Genomic DNA, 19720 nt, shown 5'->3' with positions numbered 1-19720 from the left:
TCTTAAACATCTGCCTCTGACCTTTTATCTATCAAATAATTTATGGGTAACAGTTAAGTATTTTATTGTGATTGTTTAATTAAACAATGCTCAAACAGCTTCTTAGCTAAATTGGCTCTTTGCTAGGACTGTCAGTGGTGTGATTGGGGAACTGAAAACAAACTGTTATTGGCCGAGAGGTTTGGAACTCTTATCGGTCTTTACTAATTTACTGCCTGGCCAAAACTCCATCCCACCAAACAGGCTGAGATTTCAGGTGGTCTTTTCTAAATGGCGCTTATACTAAAAGGGCATTGTCATAGTATTATTCTAACCTGTGTGTTTAGGTACACAAAGGACACCAAATAGAATATTAGTTTGACCAGCGATTCACAGGCAGCATATAAGACACTGCAGTTTGTTGGCTAGTCAATGCAATCTATACCTTTACAACTAATATGGCTGAAGCATACTGCACAGCACTGAGGATCATTTTGTTTCAGTCAAATTAAGCTTTTCATTAGTGACCAGAATGTTTTACTGTGCATATAGCACTTATTCATCATTTATTTTTGAAAGACATCATACCATATAAACTGTCCATCGGTCTCAGCTGTTTCAGTAGGCAGGATATTTGGCTTCGATATTTACATTTAGTCCCATGGTCGTAGAAACCAAACAGAAAAATAAGAAATGATTAGAGGGTGACTGTTCACTAAACAAACTGTTAAAGGTAGACTCAGCGATATGACCAAAGTAAACAGCATAGTGGGTCAATTTCCACAACCGCGCGTTAAAGCGCAAGTTTAAACTTCTCCGCTGTTTTGGTTCTGTTGCTACCACGCTGTAACAGCGTGAAGGGAACCCGTGCACAAGTCTTGCAGCTCATGACAATGTCATTTTGCTTAGTCTACCTTTTAAGGTCTAGAAAACCATGGCAGCGAGTATGTACTGTCACTCCACATGCAGCAGCACTCACTCCATTGTTTTAGTCACCATTTGCTTGATAAACAGCTCAGTTTTGAGCAGACTGAAGATGTTTTTGGTGCATCTCATGATTCCAGAAAGGTTCTAGGAGTATTAGGTGATAGAATCCAGTATGACGACGGCCAGTGCTTGACGTAACCTCCATGTCAGTCTAATTGAATGCATACATTAGAACTATATCTCTCTCTCTCAAAAAAAAAATCAGCAGCACTAAGCATTTATTTCCAATGAAGAATAATCCAAAATATAACCTCTAGGACCACGTCTTCAAGTCTTGATCTGGTCCGGTCAGGATCGTCGCTGACTGAAGCACTGGGATGGATTATATTTGTGTGCTCCAGTAGGTTTAGTCTAAGCATGTTAACTTATGTGCGTTCATGTAATTAGTCTGTGCTGAATGCTAGACTGTGTCCTGTAACCGACCCAGCACACGTATGCGCTACCAGGCCCAGAGTCCACACACACAGTAGTGTGCTCACCGTAGACCTCAGCTCAGGCCCATTCCCTGCTGCTTGCTCATGTCCGTACACACAAAGAAGGTTGTCAGCTCGCCTTTTCCCTTGACGTTGATGAGGCCTCGGCATTCACAGGAGTAGCCCAGCTTCTGGAGCACGTCCGACGTCTCCTCTGTAACCTGGAGCAGAAACAGACGAAGCAAGGAACAAGACACATTACTATGCTGAATGCATGCAGCCATGGTTTTTGTGTGGTTATAGTTCATCTCTCCAGCCAGACTAGCAAGGACAATACTAGGTTGTTGTACTGAACCTGAATCTTGCCCAGCTCTCCAGTGCTCTCCATCCTACTGGCCACGTTGACGGTGTTGCCCCAGATGTCATACTGAGGTTTTCTGGCTCCAATCACCCCAGCAATAACAGGCCCATGGTTAATGCCTGTGAAAGGCAGGCAGACAGTGACACAGGGCACACATAAGATACCTGCTGGGAATAAACCAGTCACATACTGTAGAGTAGTCTACTAGAATGTGATGACCAAGACACTGACTATCAGCTAGACTGACCCGATTTTATGCCACAGAACTGGAAATAAAATACAAATGACATGCTCAATTCAGTGATATGCACTAACAGGGTCAAACAAGTGCCATCAGCTTGTCTGGCTGAGTCAACCACAGGGAGCCAAAGCCATTTTACAGTTCTGTTTTAGTCATTTAGCAGACACTTTTATCCAGAGCGACTTACATGAGCAATTGGGGTATCGCAAGGGCACATCGACAGAATTTTCACTTAAGTCAGCTCGGTAAGTCGAACCAGCAACCTTTTGGTTACTGGCCCAACTCTTAACCGCTAGGCTACCTGTCACCACTGCCAGTTGTTCATGTTGGAATCTGCGTTTTAATAAAAAATGTCTTCCAGGGAGAATTATGTGGACTTCATTTGTTTTATTTAGATTTTTCTTGAGACACATGAATAAGTCCTTTGAATTTTGCTTTCTGTGTTTGTATTAAAACACTAATGTGTGCTTTTATCTCTCAAGTATTATAAAATGTTTTCCTAAAGCCTGGGGGATCTGCTCAGAATAAGCTGTCTGAGAACTGTCTCAACAGTACACAGGGAGACCAGCGGAATCATGGAGTCAATGTTAGCTATTGTGGGGACAGAAAGAATGTCCTACGTGGTTAGATAGACTGGGTATCACAGAGCCAGGAGTGTTTTGTTCTATAACTAGAGCTCACAATTTCTCCTGACCAGGTCAGGTGCTCAGGGAAAAACTCTTAGCACTAGAATGAAACCCAAATAAAGATGGATGGAACCGAACGCATTGCAGACGTAATGGGTAGTTAATGAATATAGTTCATGTGCCCAAGCTTTACTCACCCACACGCAGTCTAAAACTGTTGAAGGAGTGTCTGTTGATGCCATCCAGCTTGCCAATGAGGGCAATGGCAAACTCTACCATGTTCCCCATCTGTGCCTGCTGCCTATCTCGGTCCTGAAACAACACAGTTCATCATGAAGTCCACACACAGGACACTACTACTTACAGTTAAAGTCGGAAGTTTACATACACTTAGGTTGGAGTCATTAAAACTTGTTTTTCAACCACTCCACAAATGTCTTGTTAACAAACTATAGTTTTGGCACGTCGGTTAGGACAAGCAATTTTCCTAACAATTGTTTACGGACAGATTATTACACTTATTCACTGTATCACAATTCCAGTGGGTCAGAAATGTACATACACTAAGTTGACTGTGCCTTTAAACAGCTTGGAAAATTCCAGAAAATTATGTCATGGCTTTAGAAGCTTCTGATAGGCTAAGTGACATAATTTGAGTCAATTGGAGGTGCACCTGTGGATGTATTTCAAGGCCTACCTTCAAACTCAGTGCCTCTTGGTGACATCATGGGAAAATCAAAAGAAATCAGCCAAGACCTCAGAAAAAACATTGGAAACCTCCACAAGTCTGGTTCATGCTTGGGAGTAATTTCCAAACACCTGAAAGTACCATGTTCATCTGTACAAACAACAGTACGCAGATATAAACACCATGGGACCACGCAGCCGTCATACCGCTCAGGAAGGAGATGCGTTCTGTCTCCTAGACATGAACGTACTTTGGTGCGAAAAGTGCAAATCAATCCCAGAACAGCGAAGGACCTTGTGAAGATGCTGGAGGAAACAGGTACAAAAGTATCTATATCAACAGTAAAATGAGTCCTATATTGACATAACCTTAAAGGCCACTCTGCAAGGAATAAGCCACTGCTCCAAAACCACCATAAAAAAGCCAGACTACGGTTTGCAACTGCACATGGGGACAAAGATCGTACTTTTTGGGAAAATGGTCTGATGAAACAAAAATAAAACTGTTTGGCCATAATGACCATCTTTATGATTGGAGGAAAAAGGGGTAGGCTTGCAAGCAGAAGAACACCATCCCAACCGTGAAGCATGGGGGTGGCATCATGTTGTGGGGGTGCTTTGCTGCAGGAGGGACTGGTGCACTTCACAAAATAGATCATGAGGTAGGAAAATGATGTGGATATATTGAAGCAACAGCTCAAGACATTAGTCAGGAAGTCAAAGCTTGGTCGCAAATGTGTCTTCCAAATGGACAAAGACCCCAAGCATACTTCCAAAGTTGTGGCAAAATGGCTTAAGGACAACAAAGTCAAGGTTTTGGAGTGGCCATCACAAAGCCCTGACCTCAATCCCATAGAAAATTTGTGGGCAGAACTGAAAAAGCGTGTGCGAGCAAAGAGGCCTACAAACCTGACTCAGTTACACCAGCTCTGTCTGGAGGGATAGGCCAAAATTCACCCAACTTATTGTGGGAAGCTTGTGGAAGGCTACCCAAACCAAATCAAATTTATTTATAAAGCCCTTCGTACATCAGCTGATATCTCAAAGTGCTGTACAGAAACCCAGCCTAAAACCCCAAACAGCAAGCAATGCAGGTGTAGAAGCACAGTGGCTAGGAAAAAATCCCTAGAAAGGCCAAAACCTAGGAAGAAACCTAGAGAGGAACCAGGCTATGAGGGGTGGCCAGTCCTCTTCTGGCTGTGCCGGGTGGAGATTATAACAGAACATGGCCAAGATGTTCAAATGTTCATTAATGACCAGCATGGTCAAATAATAATAATCACAGGCAGAACAGTTGAAACTGGAGCAGCAGCACGGCCAGGTGGACTGGGGACAGCTAGGAGTCATCATGCCAGGTAGTCAGGGAATTTTTACTAAGATTAAATGTCAGGAATAGTGAAAAACTGTGTTTAAATGTATTTGGCTAAGGTGTATGTAAACTTCTGACTTCAAATGTACATACCCAACTTCATCTATAATGCGTCATTAACCAGGTTTTATGGTAAAGTTCTATAGTATAGAAAATCAAAAGGTATGCACAGTTGCATGCTGTGTAACCCCCCTCCCGGCCACATGACCTGGGTCAAATAGTTAGCAGCTACCTGGTTATTCTCCTGTCCTGGGGTGCCACTCAGCCCTGCGGCTGCCATATAAGTGCTTCCGATGGTCTTGATCTTCTCAACTCCACTGAACTTGGGCTTGGACAGCAGCTGTGTGTGGGTAAACAAGTGGATAAGTGAGCCAGGGTTAGCTGTGTACTTATTTCTATTACTGGGACATGTGCAATTTTTGTTTGTTGATGGCTGCCAGCGGTTCTCTGACCTCATCAAAATCTGCTATGATCTCGTTGAGGAGCCTCAGACACTCCAGACCTTCCTTGTTGATGTCACACTCCGTGTAGAACTCTTTGAAGTCCGGTACCGAGGCGAACATCACGCACACACAGTCATATGACTTGTAGTACAGGTCCTGAGGAGGAAGGAGGTGTACAACTTAAGAGGCAATGCCATGTAGTAACACTAAGTAGAAGAACATAGACATACACTTCACAACAGAGATACAGGGAAGTTTCAGGTTCACACAATAAATATTAGGAGACATTAGAGCACAGAGCCACATCTTTAAGAGAAAGCTAATTCAGAATGCTGAGAGAGACAGACACCACAACAGTTCCTCCAGTGCCAGACGTTCCTAACTGTTTTCACTGTGTTGACGTCTGGCAAGGAAATAGCCAGTGATTAGGCTGTACAAGAGGAGCCAATGTTAAACAGGGCCTCTAAAACCCATTCTCTGGTAGAGAGTGAGGCCATCGAAGTCCCATGCTTCTGCTCCTAGATGTCAAATCTCTGAGGAAAACTTCAAAGCATATTTATTCTTGGTTTTTTTTCTCATGCTTTTTGTTGTGTTGTTTGTTTGATTTGACAATGTGTCATCAATTGGGATTACTATTGTCAGGTATATGCAGTGTTCAAGCTAAGCTGATGAACACTCATCTTTAACTGAAGTAACTTCAGTAGACTACTTCTCAGGCTGTAACCTACATGTCAAACACAAATAGCTGTTCTGTTGTGTTTGTGCTTCCAGAAAAACATGTCAAGAGTAAATAGTTCAACCAGATTTATAGAAAGGCTGAATTATTTTCTCCGTCACTGACTTAAAGACCTTAGTCAAAGTGTGTCAGAGTGTCCATGGTGATTTAGAGGTAACACACTGGTCATAACACTGTGCCTGGGCTGTGGAGGGCCGGATTGAGGGAGACATCATAGTGGAGGGGATGTCCATGGTGATTTAGAGGTGACACGCTGGTCATAACACTGTGCCTGGGCTGTGGAGGGCCGGAGTGAGGGAGACATCATAGAGGAGGGGATGTCCATGGTGATTTAGAGGTGACACGCTGGTCATAACACTGTGCCTGGGCTGTGGAGGGCCGGAGTGAGGGAGACATCATAGTGGAGGGGATGTCCATGGTGATTTAGAGGTAACACGCTGGTCATAACACTGTGCCTGGGCTGTGGAGGGCCGGAGTGAGGGAGACATCATAGAGGAGGGGATGTCCATAGCCTTCAGCGGTAAATGTAGGCCAAGCTCTGAATTTCTGCAAGTTTGTCATATCTTATGAAGTAAGACAAAAATATATTACAGAGTATTGTCAAACTTGTTCAGAATAAATATTGTTAATTTCTTTTAACTTTTATTAAGTGACTATGCTTATCAGTGGTTTGTCTAGTGTGTTTATGTCTGTATCATGTGGACTATTTGAGAGTGGCTGAGAGTAGGGGTAGCAGGAGTTGAGGACGTTGATGTGGACTATTTGAGAGTGACTGAGTAGGGGCAGTAGGAGTTAAGGATGTTGAATGTGGACTATTTGAGAGTGACTGAGTAGGGGCAGTAGGAGTTGAGGACGTTGAATGTGGACTATTTGAGAGTGGCTGTGAGTAGGGGCAGTAGGAGTTGAGGACGTTGAATGTGGACTATTTGAGAGTGGCTGTGAGTAGGGGCAGTAGGAGTTGAGGATGTTGCTGTAAGAATGCAGTGGCTCTGTCTCTACCATGCTGACACAAAGATGACATCACAAATCACAATTCCGATGAAGGGGCTGATTCATGGAGCTGTGGGTTGGTAGGTGGGGTGAGACAGGCACTGATATACGGTACAATGATCCATAGAAGTGGGACCGTCCTTACCCTGGGGGTTCCATCCCTTAGCCACACTACTGGAAATCATAATAAACCATTTACGGGTAAATCCAAACAATTCCACGACTAAGTGTTTCCCACTAAGCTTTAGTGAGTGCAGGCCAGAGGAGATGGGACCCCAGTGCAGATAGGAGGAGGAGGGGAGGATGAGTTGGACTCAGTCGACTACCAGTCATCCATCCTGGACTCCTACCTTGTACTTCTCAGTAAGTAAAGTGTTTGTGAGGAATCCCACCTCGTTCTTTTTATTCTCCCCAACAAACAGCGCAGCGACATGGGCCGGCAGCACGTTCTCCAGGAGCAGGCGGTTCAGGTTCTCCCTGGTCTCGATCTCATCCTGCTCCGTACGGTTCTTGTTCTTCAGAAGGAAGTCCTGGCGGAAGCATGACTCATTCTACGGGACAGAAGTGATGTGGTCATTTAGTAGTAAAAGGAAAGAGGTAGTGGAAGAGGGGGGTAGGGGAAGAGAGGGGACAAGACAATGAGAGGAGAACAGAGGCCAACAAAGAAGAGGAACATGTCCTGACCTGTAATGAGATGATGAGCATGGTGACCAGGAACAAGGTGATGTATATGCAGCTCATCACCTTAGGGTGTTTGACCAGCCCCAATGCTCTCAGGATGGTCCCAGAGTCCTCAGTTCTGGAACACAGAGCTCAGGGGTTAGAGGTAATCTAAAGCTCAGCATAAACCAGGTAGGATATAGTACCAGGTGTTTGATGCACATTACAGAACAGTGTTGGGGTCAATTCAGTAAGTGGATTGAAATTCAATTAATTAATTGAAACAACCTTCATAGAAAACAAATCAGAAATGACTTAATAATATATAAATGTTCCTGAATCACTTCTTGAATTGAAAACTGAATCTACCCCAGGCCTGGTACACAACACATGATATAGTACCTGTTTTCATTGAGTTGGTTGTAAAGCATTTGTCCATAGCAGCTGAAGAGACCAGCCTTGGCGCTGAGGATGATGATGTAGTAGGCTGTGGAGGCCAGGGTGAGGAAGACCACTTTAAGCTCAAAGCTCACCCTCAGGAACACTCCACAAGCTATGAGAGCCAGGATACAGCTGAACACAGAGTACTGAGAGAAAGATGGGGAGAGAGAGACCGAGAGAGAGAGCGAGCGAGAGAGAGATAATGGAGTGAGGAGACCATGAAAACCATCAATGGAAAGTGCCAGTTCTTCATTTCAATGTTTATTATTTGTAATTGATTATATTTATTTGAAATGGCAGAGTATATATTTGCAAACAATAAAAACACCGAAATGGAAAGTATAATTTCATAAGTGTGTGTTGCAAGCGTGCCATGCTCTATCAACTGAGCTACAGAAGACCTGTTAGTGAGGGATATTGTAGGCATCACTCACCGGCAGGTAGAACAGGCTGCCTGGATGCTGCTCACTGGAGTTGTCAGATGGAATCAGATCAGGGTTACCATTGATATCACACAGTGACTTTGTCTGGATGAAGCACTAGAGGGAACAAGAAGATTTCATTGACAGTCAACCGCTAAGTGGGTCTGACTCCGAAAACAAAAAGGCTGTGAAGCATGTGTTATTGGCATGTCTGTTGGTGACTTGATGTTCTTCTTACAATAAGAAGCTAATGTTCTTGTTGCTATAAAAAGTTGATGTAATTGCATGTACACATTAGGGCATTCTGTTCTATGTTTAATCAGTGAGATAGTGAGTTGTTTTTATTTTTTATTTTATTTCACCAGGTAGGCTAGTTGAGAACAAGTTCTCATTTGCAACTGCAACCTGGCCAAGATAAAGCAAAGTATTGTGACACAGACAACAACAGAGTTACACATGGAGTAAACAATAAACAAGCCAATAACACAATAAACAAATCAATGACACAGTAGAAAAAAGAAAGTCTATATACAGTGTGTGCAAAAGGCGTGAGGAGGTAGACAATAAATAGGCCATAGGAGCGAATAATTACAATTTAGCAGATTAACACTGGAGTGATAAATGAGCAGATGATGATGTGCAAGTAGAGATACTGGTGAGCAAAAGAGCAGAAAAGTAAATAGAATAAAAACAGTATGGGGATGAGGTAGATAGTCCTTCTGTAAATAGCCCACCCAATCTATGTACAGCTGCAGCGATCGGTTAGCTGCTCAAATAGCTGATGTTTAAAGTTGGTGAGGGAAATGAAAGTCTCTAACTTCAGCGATTTTGCAATTCGTTTCAGTCACTGGCAGCAGAGAATTGGAAGGAAAGGCGGCCAAATGAGGTGTTGGCTTTGGGGATGATCAGTGAGATAAACCTGCTGGAACGTGTGCTACGGGTGGGTGTTGTTATCGTGACCAGTAAACTGAGATAAGGCGGAGCTTTACCTAGCATAGACTTATAGATGACCTGGAGCCAGTGGGTCTGGCGACGAATATGTAGCGAGGGCCAGCCGACTAGAGCATACAGGTCGCAGTGGTGGGTGGTATAAGGTGATTTGGTAACAAAACGGATGGCACTGTGATAGCCTGCATCCAGTTTGTTGAGTAGAGTGTTGGAAGCTATTTTGTAGATGACGTCGCCGAAGTCAAGGATCGGTAGGATAGTCAGTTTTACTAGGGTAAGTTTGGCAGCGTGAGTTAAGGAGGCCTTGTTGCGAAATAGAAAGCCGATTCTAGATTAGATTTTTGATTGGAGATGTTTAATATGAGTCTGGAAGGAGAGTTTACAGTCTAGCCAGACATCTAGGTATTTATAGTTGTCCACATATTCTAGGTCGAAACCGTCCAGGGTGGTGATGCTAGTCGGGCGGGCGGGTGAGGGCAGCGAACAGTTGAAAAGCATGCATTTGGTTTTACTAGCGTTTAAGAGCAGTTGGAGGCCACGGAAGGAGGGTTGTATGGCATTGAAGCTCGTTTGGAGGTTAGTTAGCACAGTGTCCAAGGAAGGGCCAGAAGTATACAGAATGGTATTGTCTGCGTAGAGGTGGATCAGGGAATCACCCGCAGCAAGAGCGACATCCTTGATATATACAGAGAAAATAGTCGGCCCGAGAATTGAACCCTGTGGTACCCCCATAGAGACTGCCAGAGGTCCGGACAACATAACCTCCGACTTGACACACTGAACTCTGTCTGCAAAGTAGTTGGTGAACCAGGCGAGGCAGTCATTGGTTGCGTTAACTTACCAGGTTGAAGACTGCTAGGATGATGATGACCGCAGTGGTGATAGTGACCAGAGGGAGGCGCACACACGGCCTCTTGACCACTGCCTCGGACACAGCAGGCAGCCACTGGCAGGACGACAACTTCTCCGGAAACAAGCGCTGAGCGGTGGGAGGAGTGAGGCATCCAGCCATGGGAGAGGAGGAGTGGATAGGAGGGGGAGAGGGGAAGGGATGAGTGTGTATATGGGGGGTGAAATGCATGGAAGAGACAATGTGTGACTTACTTTTAAGCCTTGAGACAATTGAGATATGGATTGTGTATGTGTGTCATTCCGAGGGTGAACGGTCAAGACAAATGATTTAAGTGCCTTTGAATGGGGTATGATAGTAGGAAGGTGTTCCTAATGTTTTGTACACTCAGTGTATCTCTGACTACTGAATGTAATAACTACACTGCCTGTCTGTCTGCACCATGGCATTGAGATGGTATGCACCAGCTGTCAATGGCCACATAACGTCAACGTACAACTTCACAGGAAAAGACCCGGGGATAGATGGAATTGCTTATGCATCCTAGCCAGAAAGCGTGTTTCCACTGTCACAGTAAGAAACACACAGTACACACACAGTACCCCACCCCCACACAGTCAACTAAGCCTTGCCCTGTCCAGAAATAGGGCTTGTTGTGACCTAAGCCTAAAACTCCCACTGACCTGCAGGTGACCTGCAAAACAGATGCCCAGGGTCAACAGGAGGACACAGGCCAGCACTCCAAACGACATTCCCAACATTTTGGAACTGAGGGATGAAAAAGGAAAGATCCAACACTGAATCCCAAAAGTTTAAATAATGGTTGTCATGCCATTATTGTTTCCATGGTTTAAGAGGAACAACTATTATTACTACCGGTTGAGAAATATGTTTCTTATAGCCACAAGGGAAAATCACTCACTCTTTTGTCACAAACATCTGAACCACAAAGATGCAGAAGAAGATGAAGGTGGCACAGCCGATGTAGTGCTTGAACATGGGCAGATCAATGGCTCGGTACTGGGGAGGAAAGAAGAAGTCATGTTTGAACCTCTCACAAATACTAAAGTACACAGTTTTTACAGTATGTATAGTGCATTTGGAAAGTATTCAGACCCCTTGACTTTTCCCACTTTTTGTTACGTTACAGCCTTATTCTAAAATTTATTTTAAAAAAGCATTTCCTTATCAATCGACACACAATACCCCATAATGACAAAGCAAAAACAGGTTTTTAGAAATGTTTGCAAGTTTATTAAAAACAAAATAAAAATATGGCATTTACATAAGTATTCAGACCCTTTACTCAGTACTTTGTTGAAGCACCATTGGCAGCGATTACAGATTTCAGTCTTCTTGGGTATGACGCTAAAAGCTTGGCACACCTGTATTGTGGGAGTTTCTCCCAATCTTCTCTGCAGATCCTCTCAAGCACTGTCAGGTCTCTCCAGAGATGTTTGATCGGGTTCAAGTCCATGCTCTGGCTGGGCCACTCAAGGGCATTCAGAGACTTGTCCCGAAGCCACTCCTACATTGTTTTGGCTGGGTGCTTAGGGTTGTTCATCTTTCCCTTGATCCTGACTAGTCTCACAGTCCTTGCAGCTGAAAAATATCCATACAGCATGATGCTGCCACCACCATGCTTCACCATAGGGATGGTGCCAGGTTTCCTCCAGACGAGACGCTTGGTATTCGGGTCAAAGAGTTCAATCTTGGTTTCATCAGACCAGAGAATCTTGTTTCTCATGGTCTGTGAGTCCTTTAGGCAAACTCCAAGCGGGCTATCATGTGCCTTTTATTGAGGAGTGGCTTCCGTCTAGCCACTCTACCATAAAGGCCTATTTGGTAGAGTTCTGCAGAGATGGTTGTCCTTGTGGAAGGTTCTCCCATCTCCACAGAGGAACTCTGGAGCTCTGTCAGAGGGACCAAGGCCCTTCTCCCCCGATTGCTCAGTTTGGCCGGGCGGCCAGCTCTAGGAAGAGTCTTGGTAGTTACGAACTTCTTCCATTTAAGAATGATAGAGGCCACTGTGTTCTTGGGGACCCTCAATGCGGCAAACATTTTTGATACCCTTCCCCAGATCTGTGCCTTTACACAATCCTGTCTCGGAGCTCCTAGGACAATTCCTTTAACCTCATGGCTTGGTTTTTGCTCTGACATGCACTGTCAACTGTGGGATCAATTGAATTTACCACAGGTGGATTCCAATCATTTGTAGAAACATCTCAAGGATGATCAAAGGAAACAGGATGCACCTGAGCTCCATTTGAAGTCTCATAGAAAAAGGTCTGAATACTTATGTAAAAAAGGTATCTGTTTTTATTTTTAATACATACAATACGCTAAAATTTCTAAAAGGCTGTTTTTGCTTTGTCATTATGGAGTATTGTTTGTAGATTGATGAGGGGAAAAAATGATTTAATCGATTTAAAATAAGGCTGTAACGTAACAAAATGTGGAAACAAGGAAAGGGGTCTGAATACTTTCTGAAAGCACTAAGAACAGGTGCGGTCTGTGTAGGCTAATCAGAGATATTAAGAGATTGAACCAAAGAAATAGATTCCGATATAACATTTAGCATGTTGTAAGGGTTAGGAACTAAAATGTAATGTATGAATATTTTTCTTTATACTGTATCTTACATAAAGGCTCTTGACATTGCCATTGTACATGTTGTATATTAGGACAGAAAGGTTCCTTTCCAGTGTATGAAGACCATAGAGTCTGTCAATTGATAGTTGCATGTAGTTATTCCAGAGGCAACTGATATGTCTTTATATTGTATCTATAAGGTTCTAGAGATTTTCATTGTGGAGATGTACCTACTACAGTGTATATACTAGGACAGCAATGCTCCTCTCAACAGTGTCTAGACAGCTCTGAGACAAACACTCACCTGTTTCTCCAGCTCTTTCTTAGGGAACCACACAGCCAGACTGCTAATCTCCTCAGACTTCACCCACTGCCTGAAGGTCACATGGGGAGAGAGTGTGAGGAAAAGTGTGTGAAAGAGTGAGTGGGTGTGTGTGTGAGTGAGTGCAAGCTCTCTATTTTTACAACTCAATATCTAAAATACATTTTCTGATAACTTTGACTCATCTTTGTCAATATTATTCCCAATGGGCTATATAAGACTTTTCTCAAGGGATATGTTGGTGGCTAGGAAGATTAGATAACATTAGACCCTTAATTCTGAGTTTAGGCTTAAACTTGTAGTCCTACCTAGTGACTATTCTCTGAATGTCTTGAATATTTAGTGACTATAGAGACTCACTTGCTGCTGAGCTCATCGATGGTGGTGGTCATCTCATTGTGCAGCTCCTCATCAAACTTGCTCTTCTGGGACTTGTTCCTGTAAAACACTCAGACAATAAGGAAGAGGTAGACTAGCAGACACACAGAGGCCAACAGACAGACGCAAACAGACCGACACGCAGTCAGACAGACCGACCGACACACAGGCAGACAGACAGACCGACCGACCGACACGCAGGCAGACAGACAGACCGACCGACACGCAGGCAGACAGACCGACACGCAGACCGACCTCCACGCAGACCGACCTCCACGCAGACCGACCGACACGCAGACCGACCGACACGCAGACCGACCGACACGCAGACCGACGACACGCAGACCAACCGACACGCAGACCCGACAGACTGACCAACACGCAGACACAACCGACACGCAGACTGACCGACACGCAGACAGACAGACACGCAGACAGACAGACATGCAGACAGGCAGACCGACCGACACGCAGACCGACCGACACGCAGACCGACCGACACGCAGACAGACAGCCCGACCGACACTCAGACAGACCGATCGACCGACACACAGACAGACAAACCGACACGCAGACCGACCGACACGCAGACCGACCGACCGACAGACCGACACGCAGACCGACCAACAGACACGCAAACCGACCGACCGACACGCAGACGGACCGACACGCAGACGGACCGACACGCAGACGGACCGACACGCAGACGGACCGACACGCAGACAGAGACATGCAGACAGAGAGAGACACAGACACGCAGACAGACAGACAGACACGCAGACAGACAGACAGACACAGACAGACAGACCGGCTGACACGCAGACAGACAGACAGACAGACCGGCTGACACGCAGACAGACAGACCGGCTGACACGCAGACAGACAGACAGACCGGCTGACATGATTTAATCCATGATTTAATCCACGCAGGACCGTCTGTGTGTCGGTCCGTCTGCGTGTCTGTCGGTTGGTCTGTCTGCGTGTCGGTCTGCGTGTCGGTCGGTCTGTCTGCTTGTCGGTCTGTCTGCGTGTCGTGTCTGACCGACTGACATACAGACACGCAGACATACCGACCGACACACAGACAGACCGGCCGACACGCAGACCGACCGACACGCAGACCGACATGCAGACCGACACGCAGACCGACCGACAGACGCGCAAACCGACCGACCGACACGCAGACCGACCGACTGACCGACACGCAGACGGACCGACACGCAGACGGACCGACACGCAGACGGACCGACACGCAGACGGACCGACACGCAGACGGACCGACACGCAGACCGACTGACAGACAGAGACGCAGACAGACAGACCGGCTGACACGCAGACAGACAGACCGGCCAACCGACGGACACGCAGACAGACCGACCGACACGCAGACAGACCGACCGACACGCAGACAGACCGACCGACACGCAGACAGACCGACCGACACGCAGACAGACCGACCGACACGCAGACAGACCGACCGACACGCAGACAGACAGACAGACCGACCGACACGCAGACAGACCGACCGACACGCAGACAGACAGACCGACCGACACGCAGACAGACCGACACGCAGACAGACAGACCGACAGACAGACAGACACGCAGACAGACAGACACGCAGACAGACAGACCGACAGACACGCAGACAGACAGACCGACCGACACGCAGACAGACAGACCGACTGACACGCAGACAGACAGACCGACCGACACGCAGACAGACAGACCGACCGACACGCAGACAGACAGACACGCAGACAGGCAGACCGACCGACACGCAGACAGACAGACCGACCGACACGCAGACAGACAGACAGACCGACCGACACGCAGACAGACCGACCGACACGCAGACAGACAGACAGACCGACCGACACGCAGACAGACAGACCGACAGACACGCAGACAGACAGACCGACAGACACGCAGACAGACAGACCGACCGACACGCAGACAGACAGACCGACCGACCGACAGACACGCAGACAGACAGACCGGCTGACACGCAGACAGACTGACACGCAGACAGACAGATGGATGCTGGTAAACCAGCCAAGATCATGCAGGTTATTCAGTCCCAGTGTGCTGTGCAGGGAGGCAACTGGTTTAGGCCATTCTCAGCATTAGTGGAAACAGAGAGAAGGGGGGTGGGTGTGTGTCATTCATTCTATAATGTGTGTGTGTGCAGGATGTTGTGTGTTAGTTGAACTCTGGTGACTGAACAGGAGTCTCCCAGCAGTACCCCTGCTCTGTGCCCCCTGCCCCACCAGGAAGGAAACATACACACAGACACACAAAGACAGACACACACACAGACAGAGAGGCACACACACGGTATTTATAACAGCACATAACTCCAGTAGGAAAACAAAAAGACACTTTAAACACTTAGTAGAGAGTGGTTACTATGCCCTGCTTGCTTTGTAAAGGCGTGGGAATCCCTGTGATGCCCTGTTACACAGAAGAGGGAGTCTGCTCTAGGCAGTATGGGGGGGGGGGGGGGGATAGGGAGGAGTGTTAACCCAGAAGGGTTGGAGGTTAATGGTGCTGTGAAACATCAAGATTCTCCTCCTCCACTCAGAAGGGAGCAGTTGTGTTGTGAGCCATGCTGACTCCACTCACTTATAGGTGCTGAGCAGAGGGGCGGGCGAGGAGAAGGGCTCCTCTACAGACTCATCAAAGCTGTCAGGGACCAACAGTGAGAGATAGACACATTCAACATGGTGACATCGCTGTCGCTGTATGGGACTGTTATGTGTTGTATGTGAGGATTCATGTGTGCTAAAACAACAAATGTCTGTCTCCGTAGAATGGATCAAATATTAATAAAGCTTGTATTGTAACTGAATTAAGAAACTATTTAGTTTTTTTATTAAACATGACATGAAGAGGGACTGTTCCTGACCAAATGAAAGAACATAGGAAGGGCCACCGAACACATCAGAAGCAACACAGCCGGTTCCTGTTAAGTGTCCATTCACAGTATCGGTGTCCACTAGAACCACAGCTGAGACAAAAGGTCTTTCGGGGCTATTTTCTTATTTCCCTGTCCTGTCTACTGCACTCATGTGCTTCTGCTTTTGTCAGTAAGGAGGAAAAAGAGACAACTTCTAAGCCCTTTGCGACCAAACTTGATGACCTTATAAAAAGTAAATGTGTTTGTGTTTTTATATACAATACGTGTAACATTAAGTGGACTTACAAATCGCTTAACATTTATTGTACAGTGACTGATCTGTTGTTTGCATTTGGTCATTCAAAAAAAAAGAACTGGCTTCCTAAATACACCTCCACAACCATAAACACCCACTGTATCAACAGACTGATGCATAGCAGGAGTACCAATCCAGTAAGGAGAGTCTGACGTCACCACTCTGACATGATGCCAGTTCAGGGCTCTTGTTAACATATAAACAAATGAACTCATCCTCTCCGTGTTCTCAGACTTGGCCTTCCTTACCTCTCAGTGATCTTCGAGTGAGCTGTGCGCAGAGGGATGTCCTAGATTTTTTTTTGAAACAACTGTTGTTAGACACATCGTGCGTAAAACAGCAAGAAGTAAAGCAGCATTTAAATATTCCATCAACAGTCGCAACAGTCTTCCACAGGAAATAGTGATGCTTGTAGCAATACATTTCAACCTGTTGTGCTTGATTTGATGTGTAAAGTGGACTATTTCTGTTAGAGGAAGTATGTCTGGTAATCTTTTCATCAGTTATAATGCAGTGGCCCCCCAGCCGTCACTCACCTTGCAGCGTGATTTTCCATTGACCATGGTGTCTTGGGTGTACCCCTCTCTGCTCTGTAGGTGGGCGAAGGGTTTGACGGCGCCCCAGGACTCCAGGTAACGGGTCATTCTCACTGACGCCCGCATCTTCAGCCCGTCATTCACACGCGGCTTGGGCATGCTGTGGCTGTTCAGAGCCTGGTTCTTAGACTGATGACACACACACGTTAACGAGGAGTACAGTCTCACATATACAGATAAGGCCCTTGTCAGGGATTCTGGGGGTAATGCATTAAATTAGGTAGCTCACCCGAGGATCGATGACAAGGTATGTCTGTATGTTGAGCTCCTTCAGGTAGGCATCTCTTAGCCCGCCGTTCCCCTCCTCCACCTCATAGGCCTTGTTCAGGTGCTTCAGGGTGGCCTCAGTGATGTGGACACGCCTGATCAAGACAAAGATGGGGGTTACTATTAGTAAAATGGACTTACTAGGACTAGGTTACCACTAGTAACTTAATAATGAATGCCACCATTAGGATTAAAGATTTACCATACATGGTTAACTCAACTACTAACATACCCAGGTAAGCCTCCAGACTCCATATAATTGGCCAGGGTGACGTCATGTGACCAAACGTCAAACTGCCACTTGCGGAGGCCAATCACACCGCAGAGCACGTTGCCGGAGTGCACGCCCACTCTCATGTTGATGTCCACACCTGTGGCCTCGCGCACTCGTCTGAGGGGCAGGATCAGAATATGTCAGATGTGTGTGTGTGTTCATTTTGGTTTCCCTGGGATTCCTTCTTATTGCTTTGACATCAGAGCCAGCTGAACAAATCAACGATTTCCATGTTGTCATAACATGCTGTTACGGATACAGGTATCCTGTGGGTGTGTGTGTATGTATCCTGTGATCTTTTCTCTCCTTCTCCCCTCACAAGTGAAAATCATCACTCACCAATCAATCATCAATCAGAAGACACACCTCCTCCTGTTTCCTACCCAATCACAGTTCCTTTCCCTTGGTTTAAAAACCCTGTCAGTTGTTTGCTCTAGAGCTCAATCTCTCTGTAAATGCCCTATGTCTGTAGATCGCTCTGTTTCACCCTCTCCCATATGTCTCTCTCCCTCTTATGTATTGAGCTATCTTTTGTTTGAGCACCTCCATATCACTTTGTCCTCACCTGTGAGTATTGTTTTTAGTTATGGTGTTTGTTTGCTGGTGGGAAAAGGGGAAACCAAGACAAGTCGCCCATGGGCATACACTACCCGTAGGTAAACTTTGTTAAATACACTAGTTAGAACTGTTAGTTAGCTGTTGTTAAAATAGGCTAGTCTAGCTTAGGGGTGTTTTGGATGCTTATTGTTTCTTTCCTTGGGTCCAGCTCAGCCCCTTTTCCTGCTCCCCCCCATTACCGTGTGTTTTCTAATAAACCATGTGTTTGACGGTAATTTAGTTTTCTGTGGTTATTTCGTTCTCACTTTTACTTTTTCACTATTATAATGTGCATGAGTTATGTTACGGGTCTCGTTACCATCTCCCCTAGACTGTCGGGCCAAAAGGGATTCGTAACACATGCGCAAACATGCATACTGACGCCACACATTACTCACCACATGCGCTGCTGCTACGGTCTAGTATCTATACTGTTGCCTTGTCACTTTACCCCTCCCTATATGTACAGTACATAACTACCTAGATTACCTCGTACCCCTGCACATCGCCTCAGTACTGGTACTTCCCATATATATCCATGTTATTACCTCGTACCCCTGCACATCGCCTCAGTACTGGTACTTCCCGTATATCCATGTTATTACCTCGTACACCTGCACATCGACTCAGTACTGGTACTTCCCGTATATATACACATGTTATTACCTCGTACACCTGCACATCGACTCAGTACTGGTACTTCCCATATATATCCATGTTATTACCTTATACCCCTGCACATCGCCTCAGACCTGGTACTTCCCGTATATATCCATGTTATTACCTCGTACACCTGCACATCGACTCAGTACTGGTACTTCCTATATATAGCCATGTTATTACCTCGTACCCCTGCACATTGACTCAGTACTGGTACTTCCTATATATAGCCATGTTATTACCTCGTACCCCTGCACATTGACTCAGTACTGGTACTTCCTGTATATAGCCATTTTATTTGTATTCGTTATTGTTACTGACTGTGTATTTATTCCTTGTGTCACTTTGTATTTAATTTATCTTTAACTCTGCATTTTTGTTACCCTTAAGTAAGCATTAGTCTACACCTGTTGTTTACGACGCGTGTAACAAATTAAATGTGATTTGATTGTCCAACAGGGCAGAGAGGAGCCATGATAAAGCCTTCCTTTGACAGACCCTCCAGTCCTCCACAACACCTGATTATAGAACTAACTCACTCATAACCATCATTGACCCAGACAACTCATGTTAACACATAATACTTAGGCCAGAAAGTCCCCCTTGCGTTATACAATAACACTACCCTCCCTACCAGACTTTAACACATTTGATTTACTATACGCT

General features: G+C 45.6%; 1 protein-coding gene across 4 annotated transcripts in view; it reads right to left on the bottom strand.

Annotated features, from left to right (window-relative positions):
- Positions 1 to 47: 47 nt before the first annotated feature.
- The window catches only part of LOC110526596 (adenylate cyclase type 2), a 74208-nt gene continuing 54535 nt past the window's right edge, over positions 48 to 19720 (bottom strand). For 2 of the 4 annotated variants that reach the window (XM_021607693.2, XM_021607697.2), the window contains 19 exons: positions 17756 to 17914; positions 17486 to 17618; positions 17197 to 17385; positions 16909 to 16949; positions 16071 to 16130; positions 13428 to 13505; positions 13050 to 13119; positions 11076 to 11173; positions 10837 to 10921; positions 10145 to 10282; positions 8368 to 8472; positions 7895 to 8079; positions 7517 to 7631; positions 7183 to 7383; positions 5116 to 5262; positions 4896 to 5003; positions 2805 to 2919; positions 1735 to 1859; positions 48 to 1600 (listed from right to left, as the gene is read on the bottom strand). In XM_021607693.2, coding sequence (XP_021463368.1) covers positions 1454 to 1600; positions 1735 to 1859; positions 2805 to 2919; positions 4896 to 5003; positions 5116 to 5262; positions 7183 to 7383; positions 7517 to 7631; positions 7895 to 8079; positions 8368 to 8472; positions 10145 to 10282; positions 10837 to 10921; positions 11076 to 11173; positions 13050 to 13119; positions 13428 to 13505; positions 16071 to 16130; positions 16909 to 16949; positions 17197 to 17385; positions 17486 to 17618; positions 17756 to 17914 — 2299 coding nt within the window. In that variant the 3' untranslated portion in view covers positions 48 to 1453. The remainder of the gene's footprint in view (positions 1601 to 1734; positions 1860 to 2804; positions 2920 to 4895; positions 5004 to 5115; positions 5263 to 7182; positions 7384 to 7516; positions 7632 to 7894; positions 8080 to 8367; positions 8473 to 10144; positions 10283 to 10836; positions 10922 to 11075; positions 11174 to 13049; positions 13120 to 13427; positions 13506 to 16070; positions 16131 to 16908; positions 16950 to 17196; positions 17386 to 17485; positions 17619 to 17755; positions 17915 to 19720) is intronic. The other 2 variants (XM_021607694.2, XM_021607696.2) reach the window with 2 other exon arrangements.

The sequence above is a fragment of the Oncorhynchus mykiss genome, chromosome 6 (assembly GCF_013265735.2).
Source record: "Oncorhynchus mykiss isolate Arlee chromosome 6, USDA_OmykA_1.1, whole genome shotgun sequence".
NCBI classification, from domain to species: Eukaryota; Metazoa; Chordata; class Actinopteri; order Salmoniformes; family Salmonidae; genus Oncorhynchus; species Oncorhynchus mykiss.
Note: the sequence above shows the minus strand (reverse complement) of the source record. Positions and strands in the feature narration are given on the sequence as shown.